This window comes from Myotis lucifugus, unplaced genomic scaffold (genome assembly GCF_000147115.1).
Source record: "Myotis lucifugus unplaced genomic scaffold, Myoluc2.0 scaffold_10, whole genome shotgun sequence".
Classification (NCBI taxonomy): domain Eukaryota; kingdom Metazoa; phylum Chordata; class Mammalia; order Chiroptera; family Vespertilionidae; genus Myotis; species Myotis lucifugus.
Window position 1 is genome coordinate 10,891,461 of NW_005871058.1, and position 14,942 is coordinate 10,906,402.

At 41.3% G+C, this 14,942-nt stretch overlaps 3 protein-coding genes across 3 annotated transcripts; 1 reads left to right on the forward strand and 2 right to left on the reverse strand.

Annotated features, from left to right (window-relative positions):
* Positions 1-22: 22 nt before the first annotated feature.
* Positions 23-993, reverse strand: LOC102425296 (taste receptor type 2 member 19-like). The gene has a single exon (XM_006084241.3). The coding sequence runs from the start codon at positions 991-993 to the stop codon at positions 64-66; it is 930 nt and encodes a 309-aa protein (XP_006084303.1). The 3' UTR covers positions 23-63.
* Positions 994-8,611: 7,618 nt separating this feature from the next.
* LOC102440859 (taste receptor type 2 member 46-like) lies at positions 8,612-9,659 on the reverse strand. Its single transcript, XM_014451692.2, has one exon. The coding sequence runs from the start codon at positions 9,657-9,659 to the stop codon at positions 8,745-8,747; it is 915 nt and encodes a 304-aa protein (XP_014307178.1). The 3' UTR covers positions 8,612-8,744.
* A 3,050-nt stretch (positions 9,660-12,709) lies between these two features.
* Positions 12,710-14,702, forward strand: SMIM10L1 (small integral membrane protein 10 like 1). The gene has a single exon (XM_014451693.2). It carries the CDS (start codon positions 12,892-12,894, stop codon positions 13,102-13,104), a length of 213 nt encoding a protein of 70 aa, XP_014307179.1. The 5' UTR covers positions 12,710-12,891; the 3' UTR covers positions 13,105-14,702.
* Positions 14,703-14,942: the final 240 nt, after the last annotated feature.

Genomic DNA, 14,942 nt, shown 5'->3' on the forward strand with positions numbered 1-14,942 from the left:
AATATGTTACAGGCTCCATCACTTTATTTTTGCTGGAACACAAATGATTTCCCTCTTGTTGATCTATAGTGTTGAAGGTTTCCATTCTTTCAGCCAGCATCTCACCTGCCATAAAGCTGAGAGAAAGTCCTGATTTAGCTTCTTGTTTCCCCAAATCAGAATTAGTGAGTGGCCTGAAACATAGACAAGTGCCAAAACCTGGAAACACAGAAAAACTGGTATATTCTGAGGATTATAGAAACTCCAAACTGAGATGATTAGAGTCACAAAGTAAATGGCAAATAGCAAGAGAAAGGAGATCACAGTTTGCATGGCCCTTACATGGACCTTGGTGCTGAGATCTTGAGTTTCTTTACCACTGAGCTGCATCCTCTTGAGATGTTTCCACAGGGAAAGGATTAACAGCAGAACAGCTGTCAGAGACACAGAAAAGGGTATGAAGTTTACGAGCGTAAATATAGTCAAATTTGAAAGGTGTATAATGTTCCTCAAGTTGGTCTTCCAAGTGATGTTTCCTTTATATTCACTCATCTTCATTTCTTCATCTATGCTTAACACTGCAAGACGAAAAACCAAGAAGACCAAAGTCCCCCACAGTATCATGAAAACCACTCTTTTAGCTCTCCATTTTAGGCGAAGAAAAAATAGGCTGGAGAAATTTGCTATCTTGAGCAAATAAAATATGCTGAGGCTGGTAGCAAGCCAGAGGCTAAAATGGTTGCTTACTACCCAGACAATAGCAGCAACAGTTCTTACTCTTAAACTATACAAAGCTGGATTAAACAGAGTTGCATACCAATGGAATATTATTACCCAGAGCAAACCAATTCTGGACACCGCCAGACCAGTGAGAATTCCATCAGCGCAGGAGATCTTTTGTCTCTTGACCCAGTCAATGCAGTTCACCAGTGCTATGAAGCCATTGGCAAAGTTTCCTAGAACAAATCCTGCTATAACTAGTGTGGAAAGAATGCTCAGGAATAAACTCATCATGTCGAGGGGGGGAAAAAGGCCAAGCCAAATATCACTGGTTGTGGTTCATTTGATATTTTGACCTTAAGTTCTATTTGCAGCTGATCTTAAATGTGCATAAAATACTTGTTTCTTTTCAATTTTATGACCAATGTGAAGCAGGAAAGCACCAGGGTATGCTAATGGAAGAGCTCAGTGCTTTCTTTATGAAAAACGTTGTTACGTTCCAAACAGCTTATATGAACTCCTATTCAAATACTTTATGTCCTTCCTGTAGGCTGGAATATCTCATAACTGGTGTTGCTGTGAAAGCTGAATTCTCATTTGCTAGCATGCAAATATAGACATATCCTCTTTCATTGTTTTGCAACTGTCTTTCTTTAACCTCGTTATAATTCGTGTTCATCAACTTCGTCATTAGAAACATTTAAAAACCCAATACATTGAATACACAGAGAATGCTCAATTGTTCAACGAAGCTTGGCCATAGATAGGATTATTATCACCATAGATTTTTTTTTAATTTTTATTGAATTTATTGAGATGACATTGGTTAATAAAATTATATAGGTTTCAGGTGTACAATTCTATAATATACTCTCTGTATATGATATTGTGTGTTTGATATTGTGTGTTCACCATCCCTAGTCAAGGCTCATTCCATCACCATTTATCCCCCTTTTTGTTTTTAATATCAGATATATGTAGAAAAAATCCAAGCTTTTCTTACTAAAGCATCAAGGTTTTCTTGGTACCCCAGGAAGGTCAAGACTCACTAAGGGCTGGTTGCTGATAACTAATGTTTAAGTATACTCTTATTGTTTATAAACTCATAAGCATACAAGCATATGTACACACACACACACACACACACACACACACACACACACAGCTCATGGAAGAAAGAAATTATTGTCCCACAGTTTTCAAAATGGAAAAGTGTGTCTCAGTGAGGTCATCTAGGTTTAAATCCATCTTTTATTTCATTCAAGTTTTTCAGGTCATTACCAAAAGATGTCAAACATCTCTCATGTTAAGGCTTTGATAGAATTTCTCATTTGAGTCTATGTAAAATTTACATATTAAATATTTAATATAAATGCTCACAAATGTTATAAATATTCCTTGGAAACTTAAGAAGTTTACTTCTTCAAGGCTAGTAAGAATCTCTCTCACGCATTCTCAAAAGCTTTACCTGATTGCATCAGGCACATGAAGGATAATCTCTCTTTTGATGAACTCAAAATCAGTTGATTTGGGATCTTAATTACATGTACAATCCCTTTATGCTTGCCATATTCTGAAGGCTAGGAGCAAGTCATAGGTCTTGCCCACACTGAAATTATATGTGGTATGAACATCTGGGAACAGTAATCATGGAGACTCTGTAGGATCTGTGGTTTCCACTGGAGAGTCTAGACTTCTCTATATATGAAATTCAGTCTGACTTTCTCTGTTTAATTCTTTTATGACTGCATAACATTTATTTTATGATTAATTAATGCTAAAATCAGCTTCTTACCTTGGATATTATTGTTTCAGTATTTATATTATAACAAAGGAACTAAAACAATTCAATAGGAAATAATAAAATTCTTCAATAAATGTTGCTGGGAAAGTGAATAACAGCATGGAAAAATAAACTTCAATTCTTATTTTACACCATACAATAAAATTAATTTGAGGAGATCATAGACCTAAATATAAAAGACTAGAGGCCCAGTGCACAAATTTGTGCATGGGTGGGGTCCCTCCACCTGGCTGGCTGGGAAGGGACCGAGGGAGAGCTCCAGGGAGTGTCTGGCCCCATTTTGCCCAGTCCCGATAGGCCAGACCACAGCAGCAAGCTAACCTACGGGTTGGAGCAACTGCCCCCTGGTGGTCAGTGCATGTCATAGCAATTGGTCGAGCGGTTAGCATATTAGGCTTTCATATCCTATCTAATAATAGACAAACATGGTAATTAACCGCACCTCCGACACGCTTCCCATTGGCTAATCAGGGTGATATGCAAATTAACTGCCAAACAAGATGGCGGCTGGCAGCCAGGCAGCTGAAGCGAACAGGAGGCTTGCTTGCTCCAGTGATGGAGGAAGCCAAGGTTCCCCACCTGCCGCTGCTGGCCTCTGAGCTGCACTCTAAGAAACAATGTTGCAACTATAGAAGCTAAACAAAACTCCAGAAACCTGCTTTCAGCCAGCCGGGCCTCAGAGCTAGAGTTGCAACAGTGTTTCAATTATAGAAGCCAAACAAACCCAGATACCTGCTTTCAGCAGCCGAGGTCTCAGAGCTGGAGCCGAGACTCAGAGCTAAAGCCGGCTCTCAGTTCCAGTGACAGCCATAGAAGGTAAATAAATCCCAGAATAAAAAATAAAAAAAGAAAGAAAAAAGGAGAGGTTGGGAGCTTCAGTCATCCGCCAGCCTGAAAACAGCCCTCAGCCCCTCACCCAGACTGGCCAGGCACCCCAGTAGGGACCCCCACCCTGAAGGGGGTGTGACCAGCTGCAAACAGCCATCATCCCCTCATCCAGGCTGACCAGGCACCCAAGCGGGACCCCCACCCTGATCCGGGACACCATTCAGGGCAAACCAGTCGGCCCCCACCCGTGCACCAGGCCTCTATCCTATATAGTAAAAGGATAATATGCAAACTGACCCTAACAGCAGAAGGACTGGGAATGACTGGTCACTATGACACACACTGACCACCAGGGGGCAGACGCTCAATGCAGGAGCTGCCCTCTGGTGGTCAGGGCACTCTCACATGTGAGGAGCTCTGCTCAGCCACAAGCCAGGCTGATGGCTGCCAGTACAGTGGTGGTGGTGGGATCCTCTCCTGCCTCCTCAGCAGTGCTAAGGATGTCCGACTGCAGTTTAGGCCTGTTCCCCGCTGGCAAGTGGACATCCCCCGAGGGCTGCCGGGCTGCCAGAGGGATGTCTGATTGCCATCTTAGGCCCAATCCCCCGGGGAGCAGGCCTAAGCCAGCAGGTGGTCATCCCCTGAGGGGTCCCAGACTGCAAGAGGGCACAGGCCGGTCTGAGGGACCCCCCCCTCCCCCTCGAGTGCACAAATTTTTGTGCACCGGGCCTCTAGTATATAGATAATATAATGAAGCTTCTAGAACAGGGTGGGCAAACCCTGGCACACGTGCCAAACATGGCACGCCAGTAACTTGCTGGCACACGAAAGCCTCTCTTATAATCTTCTATTTACAATTTTTTTCTTAATATCGACTTGTTTATTTTTCAGATAAATTCAGTGTAGGTGCATCTTAGATAAATAAATAATTTTACATAACATGTATACATTAAAAAATAAATGTATTTTTCATCATCATCGTATACTGTGTTTTTGTCGCTCGAATGAATTTTATTATTTCTTCAAGGTTCTTCACATACATACACCTTAAGAGATATCAAGTAGGCGTAACATGTTCTCAAAAAATTAGGGTTGGCACGCAGAAGAATTTTGAGTCAGAGATTTTGCTGGTTTTGGCATGCACTCACAAAAAGGTTGCCCACCCCTGTTCTAGAATATACATATATAATATTTTTGTAACCTTGGGATAAACAAAGATTCTTGCCTAGGACACAACACACACACACAACAACAACAACAACAAAAGTAATGAATTAGATTTCCTGAAAAGACACCACCAAGAAAATTAAAATCTTTGCCTTGGAATGGGAAATATATATATAAATTTAGGGTTACATAACGCAATTTCAACACTCCCAAAAGTCAGCCCAGCCCTCAATGCTCTGGAGATGTAAAACCACTAGTGAGACCCACCAATAGCACTGTTACTCTTACAGAGGAGTCTTTTCATGAACATGTACATGACCAAGTTGGTTCTTGTCAATATATTATTCCTCATTTGTGGCAGCTGTGGTGTACAGATCCTACAGGGGTCTCCATGATTACTGTTCCCAGATGTTCATACCACATATAATTTCAGTGTGGGCAAGACCTATGACTTGCTCCTAGCCTTCAGAATATGGCAAGCATAAAGGGATTGTACATGTAATTAAGATCCCAAATCAACTGATTTTGAGTTCATCAAAAGAGAGATTATCCTTCATGTGCCTGATGCAATCAGGTAAAGCTTTTGAGAATGCTGGGCCTCCCCTGAGTGAGAGAGATTCTTACTAGCCTTGAAGAAGTAAACAGTCATGTTACAAAGTACCTATGCAGAGCGCTGCAAGAAAATGAATTCTGCCAACAATTTGCATGAGCTTGGAAGTAGGCTCTTCTCCAGTCATGCGTGCAGGTAAGAATTTAGTATAATTGAAACCTCTGCAGCTGTGTAAGATCATGAAGCAGAGAACACAGGTAATTCTTGCCCATATTCCTGACTCCAAAAAAACCCCAGGGAAATAATATATGTGTGTTTATGGGGTTTAGCCACTACATTTGTGGTAATTTGCTACACAGCAATAGCAAATGAATACAGTGGCAATAATAGAGAATTTGATTTTGCTCTTTTTGGTAGAGAAAAATCTCTTCTCTATCTGGTGAGAAATGCCCCAGAATTAGGTTTGCTAGTCTTCAGTTTGTTGATTTGTCTGTGTAAGAATATGCTTCTTCTGGAAAGGATTGTGGTGCTTTCAGATCTGCACTAGTGAATTTTTGCTATCTATATTTATTCTGTGTTGAAACTGAAGTGGTACAATCAAAGCAGCCAGCTCTCTGTATGTCTGTATTCCATAACAAAAACCTTCACCTACTTTTGTGTATTAAATCTTGTCTACATCTGGAATATATTAATAAAATAGATTCTATACTCTCTTATATTTTTCAGCCTCTATGGATGAATCACAGTGCAGGTCCTTAGGTCGTTGGAGCAGTCTTGCCATCCTCTGGAGCTGGAGACAGCTCTTAGCCTGCTACTGGGCCTTCATAGAGATAAAACACTTTGCCATGGGCCACCAAGTTACCATGTGACCTGAGCTGCCCATTATGACCTGAGTGTTTTCTGACCAGCGGAGTCATGAAGTTGCACATGAGCATCAGTGAATGGAAATGGAATATAAAAGATCATGCCTAAGCAAGCCCTGATGACACCAGTAAGTTACATGAAGAAGTGGCCCAAATGCCCATGGTCCCCACTCCTGCTACACTGCCCTTTCTTTTCCAGCCTGCACCTCTGGCCTCATGGAGAGGTCCCTACAGTCAGTTGACACAGGAAGAAGTGTCTTCGGCCTGGTTTACAGATGATTCTGTACAACATGCAGGTGCCATCCCTAAGTGGACAGCTGCAGCACTGCAGCTCCTTTCTGGGACATCTTCAAATGACAGTAGATAAGGGAAATCCTCCTAGTGACAGAATTCTGACCATTGTACCTGGGTGTTCCCTTTGCTTTGGAGGAGAAATGGGTAGAGCTGTAATTACATACTGATGCACTGACTGTGGCCAATGGTTTGGCTAGATGGTCAGCAGCTTGGAAGGAACATGATTGGGAAATTAGTGATAAGGCAATTTGAGAAAGAGGTGTGTGGACAGACATCTCTGAATGGGCAAAAATTGTGAAGGTATTTGTGTCCCATGTGAATGTTCCTATAGGGTGGCTTCAACACAGACAAATTTTAATAAAGAGGTAGATAAGATGACGGGGTCTGTGGATAACAGTCTTTTCTCAGCCACTCCTGGTATCACCCAATGGGCTCATGTACAACATAGCTGGAGCAGTAGGAACAAAGTGGTCACTGCTGAATGCCCAATGTGCCAATAGCAGACACCAACACTGAGTCTCAAATATGGCACCATTCTCAAGGGTTGATCACCCAGTTACCTGGTGGACTACTTTCATAATGGAAGAGGCGATGTATTGTTCTTACTGGAATAGATGCTTATTCTGGATATGGATTTGCTTTCTCTGAATGCAATGCTTCTACCAAAACTACGTGCACGCGCTTACACAATGCCTTAGCCACCATCAAGGTAATGTATACAACATTGCTTCTGATCAAGGACCCAACTTCACAGCAAGATAGGTGTGGCAAAGGGCCCAGGCTCGTGGAATTTACTCATCTTAACCATGTTCTCCACCATCCTGAAGCAGCTAGCTTAACAGAATAGTATGATGCAGCGTTTCTCAACCTGTGGGTCGCAACCCCTTTGGGGGTCGAAAGACCCTTTCACAGGGGTCGCCTAAATACATCCTGCATATCAGATATTTACATTACAATTCATAACAGAAGCAAAATTACAGTTATGAAGTAGCAACGAAAATAATTTTATGGTTGGGGGTCACCACAACATGAGGAACTGTATTAAAGGGTCGCGGCATTAGGAAGGTTGAGAACCACTGGTATAATGGCTTTTTGAAGACTCACTGATAGTACCAATTAAGCGGCAATATCTTTCGGGGCTGGAGCAAGGTTCTCCAGGTTACATATGCTTGGAATCAGCATGCAATAAATGGTGCTGTCTCTCCAGGAACCAGGATTCACAAGTGCAGGAATGAACGGGTGAAAATGTGTCACCACTCACTATTTCCCCTAGTAACCCAATAGCAAAATTTGTTTCCTCTTCCTACGACCTTATGTTTTGCTGGCCTGGAGGACATTGGACAAAGGAAGGAACACTTCTACCCAGAAACATAGCAACAATTTTATCAAACTGGAACTTAAGACTGCTATCCAACCACTTTGGACTCCTTAAGCCTCTATCAACAGGCAAAGAAGGGAGATACTGTGCTGGCTGGGGTAATTGATCTTGGCTACCAAGGGGAAATTGAACACCACTCCCTTATGTGGTCTCTTAGTATTACCAGGCCTTACAATTCGTATCTTTTGTGTTCTTCTTCTGTAAATCATCTTCTATGGGAAAACTGAATAAAATACATAACACCAAGCTCATACTGTAAGCCTTTTCATTTTTATTATTTTTATGTAAAGTTTAAAAGGAATCTTTAGATAGTGAGATGGAGATGATTGGCAATTCAGAGGCCCAAACACAGTTTATGGGAAAACTTAATAAAATGACATTTTTTTTCTTTAAAAAAGGCAGTATGAAATAAGTTTCCTAACAGCATAGTGAACCATAACAGCATTAAAAGAAAATGATCATTTTGCTTTCTTCTTCATCCCTATTGTAGAACTTGGTTACTAAGCTTCACCTATTGTATTAAACATAATAATCTTACTACTGTTTATGGCACATGTATGTAAAATACATTCTAAATGTTTGTCACTCTTTAATTTCACTACATGCATCTTTTCCTAACAGTTCTAATTACTTTCTATTAACCATGAAGCAAGAATTCATGATGGAATATCTATGCCAAGCATCTATTCTCCGTGTGTGATTTAGAATTGAATATCCTTACCATCCAAAGGATTGGAGATTCAAACAACAAAGTCTATATTCACTGTGGTACATATGTGTGGTACTAACTACAATGGAAAGTAGCAATGATTTCCTGAGATGGGTTGTCAGTCCTGAAATATGCATAAATATAGAGCACAAATTCTTCAATTTCAAGAGGATAACATAGAACATGTATGTGAAATAAATGACTTCATGATTCTTAAGAATTTCTTACACAATTTTGTAAAATTAGATTGCTTACCTAAAAAAAATGGTAATCTTATGGTCTTTTTTTTGTCATAAACATGCACACACATATATATTTTTGTGGCAAACTTAAGTAGAAGTTTTTCTAGGTGTAACTTACCCAATTCTATACACATTAAAAAATATGTAGGAAGTACAAATGTTATGGACTCCATCAGTTTGTTTTCTGCCAGAAGACACAAGGTGCCCCACTTATTTCTCTTTCCTCAACCAGCACCTCAACTGCCACAGAAATGACAGAAAGGCCTGTCTCAGCTTCTTATTCCCCCAAATCAGAATAAATGAGTGGCTTGACGGATACAGGATTCCAAGAACCTTGCAAACCATGTGAACTAAATTGTTCTGCTGAGTACTCGAATTCCAAACTGAGATGACTTGAGTGAAGAAAAAAAAGACAAATACCAAGAGAAAGGAGATCACAGTTTGCATGGCTCTTATGTGGACCTCGGTGCTGGGATCTTCAGTTCCTTTGCCACTAAGCTGCATGTTCTTCAGATGTTTCCACATGGAAAAGGTTAACAGCAGAACAGCTGTCAGGGACATAGTAAAGGGTATGAAGTTTACAAGCATGAATAAAGTCTGATTTGAAAGGTGCATAATGTCCCCCAAGTTAGTCTCCCAAGTGATGTTTCCTTTATCTTCATTCATCTGCATTTTTTCATCTGTGCTTACCACTGCAAGATGAAAAACCAAGAAGACCAAAGCCCCCAACAGTATCATGATAACCACTCTTTCAGCTCTCCATTTTAGGTGAAGAAATAAAAGGCTGGAGAAATTGGCTATCTTGAGCAAATAAAATATGCTAAGGCTAGTAGCAAGCCACAGACTAAAATGGTGGCTTGTCATCCAGACAATATGAACAATCAGTTTTACATCTAAACTATAAAATGCTAGATTAAGTACAGTTGCATACCAATTTAGTACTAATACACAGAGCAAACAAATTCTGGAGACAGCCAGAGCAGTGAGAATTCCATCAGCGCAGGAGATCTTTTGTCTCTTGACCCAGTCAATGCAGTTCACCAGTGCTATGAAGCCATTGGCAAAATATCCTAGAACAAATTGTATTGTGAATAGGCTGGAAAGAATGGCTGGTAGTAAAGCCATGATGTCTAAAAAGATAAAGAAATCCAAGTCTAATATCACTGGTCGTGATTCTTTTAATATTCTGACCTTAAATTCAATGTGCAGTTGTTTTCTGAATTTGCAGTGAATTTCTGGTTTCAATTCTGCGACCAATGCCAAGCAGGAAAGCTTCAGGGTATGCTAATAGAAAAGTTCAATGCTATCTTTATGGGAAAACTAGTAGCCCTGCGCACAAATCCGTGTGCCAGTAGGTCGCTGCCACCCTCCTGTAGCTCTCCGCCTGCTGCCCGCCCTCTTGTAGCTCCCCCCACCCCCTCCATAGCTTGTTGCCCTGCCCTCTCCTGTAGTTCTCCGCCTCCCACATGCGTGCTGCCCTGCCCCGTCCTGTAACTCTCTGCAGCCCGCTTGTACCTCGCTGGCCCACCCTCCTGCTGATCCGTGATCTAGTTGTAAGGCGCGGAAGCGTTACACCTCAGGGCTTAATGGCTAATTAGCATATTCCTTTCTTATTACATAGGATATTGTTTTCCATGGACTCCCATTCAAACAGTGTGTGTCCCTGCCACTGACTGGATTACTTCATAACTGATGTTGAAGTGAAAGCTGAATTCTCATTTGCTAGGATGCAAATAGACATACTGTTTTGCAATTTTTTCCTTCTTTGACCTTTCTATAATTTGTGTTCAACATTAGTTGTTTAAAAACCCCCAAAAAATTTAAAAACCCAATATGCAGTGAATGTCTAAACTATTAGATAGAGCTTCGTCAGAACTAGGGTGATCATCACTATAAATTTTTTTTAATCCTAGAATTATGTGGAAAGAATTCAAGCTTTTCCTATCAAAACCATCCTAGATTTTCTCAGGAACACTATAAAAGCTGGTTGCTGATAATTAATACTTTTGCATAACTATATTTGCAACAAGCTCATAAACACACCCCCACTAACTCAGACAAATACACGTACATCTAAAGGATGGAATTAGTGTTCTATACTTTCCAAAATATAAAATTAGTGTCAGGAGGTCATTTAGGTTTAAATCTGACTTTTCTCCCATGCAGACTTCCAACCCATTATTAACAGCTATCATGCATATCTTTCATGCTTAGGTCTTTGATAAAGTTTCCCTTTTGAGTCTATTTAATATTTAAATATTAATATTTAAATATTTAGAAATTTTATAAATACTGAATACTTCAAAAGAATGTTTTTCATTGCAGATTCCAGACTCCTATATATAAATATATGGTTTTATTTTTCTCTGTTTAATTCATTCTTTACTACTTAGTTTTTTAAAGATTAATAGGTGTTAAAACCAGCCTCTACACTTGGGTTTTATTCAGTGACAATTTTTATAGAGTAATGGTGTTTAGCAGAGGATCTTGGAATTAGACTGCCAGAACAGAAAACACAGATTCTCTGCTTTGTATATCTCTGATCTTGGACTCTTTTAAAACTACTGTCTCAGTATAATCTGTGGGGAGCCGCTATAGGGTTAAACCTCGGACTGACCTGTTGGCAAAGTCACAAACAAGTCCCAGCTTAGAGGGCACAGTCCTCTTAAGCATAATTAGGCTTGACCTTATAATGCTCCCTAGATCTTACCTGGGAAGCTAATGGACTGAGGGAAGTGCAACAAAAACAAAAACAAGTGAAACTCACAAGAAGAGTGTAAACAAGTGAAACTCACAAGAACAGTGTAACTTTGGTAACCAATACCTGTTTACCTCTGACTATAAAATAAAAGCTCAGCTTCCCTCAGGATCTTTCTCTGTGGCCTCAGCCAGGAACAGGAAGTTCCACGGATGTGTAAAACATTCTTCGCCAACTCCGTCCACACCTTTGGGAACCCCTGGACCCCAGCCCCGGCAATAATCATCAGTAAAAAGTCAGAAAACATGATACCCTCTTTGGGTGGTCTTTGTGAGTAGTGAGTATACTATAGGTGTCCCCCAAAAATGTATGCACACACTTTGAATAATTATAAAGGCAGTGTTTAAAGTGTGTATACTTATTTGGGGGGACACCCTGTATTTGTGTCGAGTGCTTCCAATTGTGCCTAATAAGTACACCTGTCACTAAGGATTGTTATTCATTTGATCCTTCAGAGTTAACCTGGGAGAGCATAGGCTTTTGAGTACAATGTAGAAGTAAAAGGCAAGATTTCCTCCTATAAAAACCAAGATAAAGGGAGTTAATTGCCAAAGTTGTATTTTAAATTCATCTGAAAGCTGAGCAAGGCAGGGAGGCCAATTGAACTAAGATCTGGAAAGAGGAGAGTCTTTTCAGGTAAAGAGATTATCTGTATATTCAGTGCAATCCCCTATCAAATTCCAACAGGCTCTGATGGCAGTGAGTGAGTAACTATTCATAAAATGTAGATGCCTATACATTGTGCCCAGAATAGCCAGAAGAATTTTTTATAAAAGAACAGTTGGAGCATTACAGTTCCTGGAAGGAAAGAAAAAAGGAAGGACTACAGCAAAGAAGAAGGAAGCAAGGAAGGAAATTAATATTGTTGGATTCTAAAAACAATTATTTTACAGCTGAGAAATTTTGCTTAATGGTCCTCAGATCCCCCCCCCCCCCCCCAATTACCCTACTTTTAAAGTGTTCCTCATTTAGGAGCAAAGTTTCCTGTAAATAACAGTAAGTGACAAGTACAGGTAATGGACAAATCTTGAAGAACAATAGTTTGTAGTATTTTCAGGTAGCTTTGAGCAATTAAAAACTGCACTGATTTTATTATAACATGGTAAAATTATAATTATAAATATGTACTTATTTCTTGGCCTATAGGAAAATTTCGATTCCAGGGATATGTTTTAGTATACACAAGAAACTCCGAAGGGAGAACACAGGAACAGATTTTTTTAAAAAAACTCTCCAAACATTATTAATATACCTAACTCCTTGTATTTCCCCTTCTAAGCTTGCTTTCATTTTAAAGAGAAAATCCTATCTCTATGGCTGCCCATAAGTGTGATATGAAATAACGTGTACGGCAATATATAAAGAAAAAACCGTCCTGTACCTACCACGTGTTCAACTCTAAAGCTAACAGGAGACAGGAAGGGGCGGGGCGCCAGCGGCTGACAGGCAGCGCCGCAGCGGAGGCAGCGGCTGCACCGCAGAGGGGACGCAGCCACAGCTTAGTGCCCCCGCTCTCGCCGTCCGGGCCATCGGTCCGGGTCCGCGGGACCTGCGGCGACCCTCGGCACCAAGCACCGGGCGAGCGGCGACACCGGGGCCATGGCCATCGCCACCGTGGCGGCTCCGTCTACCTGGGCCCTCGGGGTCTCGAGCCCGGCCGCCGCCCCCAGCTCCTACGGGGTGTTCTGCAAAGGGCTCTCCCGCACGCTGCTCGCCTTCTTCGAGCTGGCCTGGCAGCTGCGCTCCAATTTCCCGTACTTCTACGTCGCGGGCTCCGTCATCCTCAACATCCGCTTGCAGGTACATTTCTAGAGTCGCGATTACGCTAACGGTCTCTGGACCGGCAGAATGGCGGACTCCCAGGAGGCCCCGCGGCGGAGCGGAGCGGAGCGGAGCTGCGGACGCGGCCTCCTCGGTCTCGCGAGAGTGGCCGGACGCCCCGCGCGGCTGCGCTCGCCGCCGTCCGCCCGAGCTCCAGGGGACGGGCTCGGAAGTCCTGCCGGGACCGGAGAGGACAGACGCGACTTCCAGCCACAGGGAAGAATTCGATGACGGCCCCCGACAAGATTTAAGAAGCTGTGCGTCCTGAAAACAAAATCAGGACGAACAGGATGCGTTATGTCAAAAACAGAAGGCGACTGAATTTTTCAGGAAGCAAATGTAAAATACAAGTTCCTGGTTCAAATTGAGATTTTTAAAAATCACCAATTTCGGGAATTTTGGGTTGACTTGTTAGCAAGAGATTGAATGAGTAGAGAAGCTGAAGATCTTAAGGATATGACGTGGAAGGCATGTATTTCTTCATTCCCCCAAGAGAAAATGACAATCAGATTTTCAGTGAGAGTAAAAAAACTGTACAGGAAACGCATCCTTCCGATGTCAAACAGCGTAAAGTGCTGCGGGCTTTTGAGCAGAGGGTCGGAGGGTAAGACAGTGGACTCTGTTTCGGCGTCCCTGTGAGTGGCACGGTTCCAGACCTCGGCGCCAAAGAAAAGGAAACCCAGTTCAGCACAAAGCCTGGCTATTTAATGAATAGCATTTAAATAATCAGAATAATTTATGCAAATGCCGTCTGTGGTCTTTTTTTTTTAAGAGGCTACTTAATTATGGTTACGAAGTAGAATACAAGTGTGGTCACCGGTGATCGTGTAACAGTACAGTTTTCAGGGGGGGATGCTGAAGGGAGGAGAGGAAGGTAAATGGAGTGGTAGTGGGGTCTTTATGTAAAATGGGAAGTTGAAAGATACAGTCCTGCTCATGAGGAAAGAAGACATTTTGTGAGAGAGTGGCCATAAGGTTGCTAAAATAGCAGTGGAACTGTATTAGGGAGGAGAGTAGAAGAGAACAGCAGTAAGTCAATGAATGCTTAAAGACGGAGTGTCAGGTGGCATGTCTCAAAAGAAAAACTGAATACCTGGTATGTTGGGATATAGAGTTGAGATTTTGAATGTTTCAGGGAGTCTGGAGATGAATTAGTGGTCTGCAGATTTTTATTTAATAAGAAAACAAAGCTGAGGCAATTATGAACCCGGGAAAAATAAAAGCTTGTTCAGGAACTACGCTGCATATCTCAACTGTGAATAACACTCGTCGTAAAGTCAGTCATAATTACGTTAGCACTGAATATGGATAGAACATGATTATGTAACATGGGAGGGGGTGGAGAGGAGAGGTGTGTGTAATGGGGAAGAATCAGTCAATAAAAAAGCAATATTGGACATGTTATTTTTTTAAAAAAAAAAACTGCAATACAAGGCAGCTAAGAGTTAAAAGTGGTTGTCTGAAGAAAAAAATCAGGGATGGAAAGAGAAAAGGTGGGAGATAGCTGTTTTCTACTACCAGTCTAACAGTATTATTTTGATTTCTCTTTATTTCTTTGATTAAAAATTAAATAAATTTTATTTTTTAAATTGCTCAGGTAATTGAAATGTGCACCACTGGTTAAGAGCCACCCGGGTAAAAGGATTGGGTTTTTGAATCAGCAGACCTCTTAAAATGCAAACTCTAATGTTGTAGTCAGGTGAGTCCATTAATCCACCTAAGCCTCAGTGTCCTCAACTATTAAATGATGGCAAAGTACCCACCTTGACTGGTCAGCTGAGAATTAAAAATAAGCCTGCTTTAGTGCTTGATACATGCTTACTTCTAAT

Coding starts and splice junctions, on each gene's coding strand:
- LOC102425296 (XM_006084241.3), bottom strand. CDS start 993: ATGATGAGTTTATTCCTGAGCATTCTTTCCACACTAGTTATAGCAGGA.
- LOC102440859 (XM_014451692.2), bottom strand. CDS start 9,659: ATGGCTTTACTACCAGCCATTCTTTCCAGCCTATTCACAATACAATTT.
- SMIM10L1 (XM_014451693.2), top strand. CDS start 12,892: ATGGCCATCGCCACCGTGGCGGCTCCGTCTACCTGGGCCCTCGGGGTC.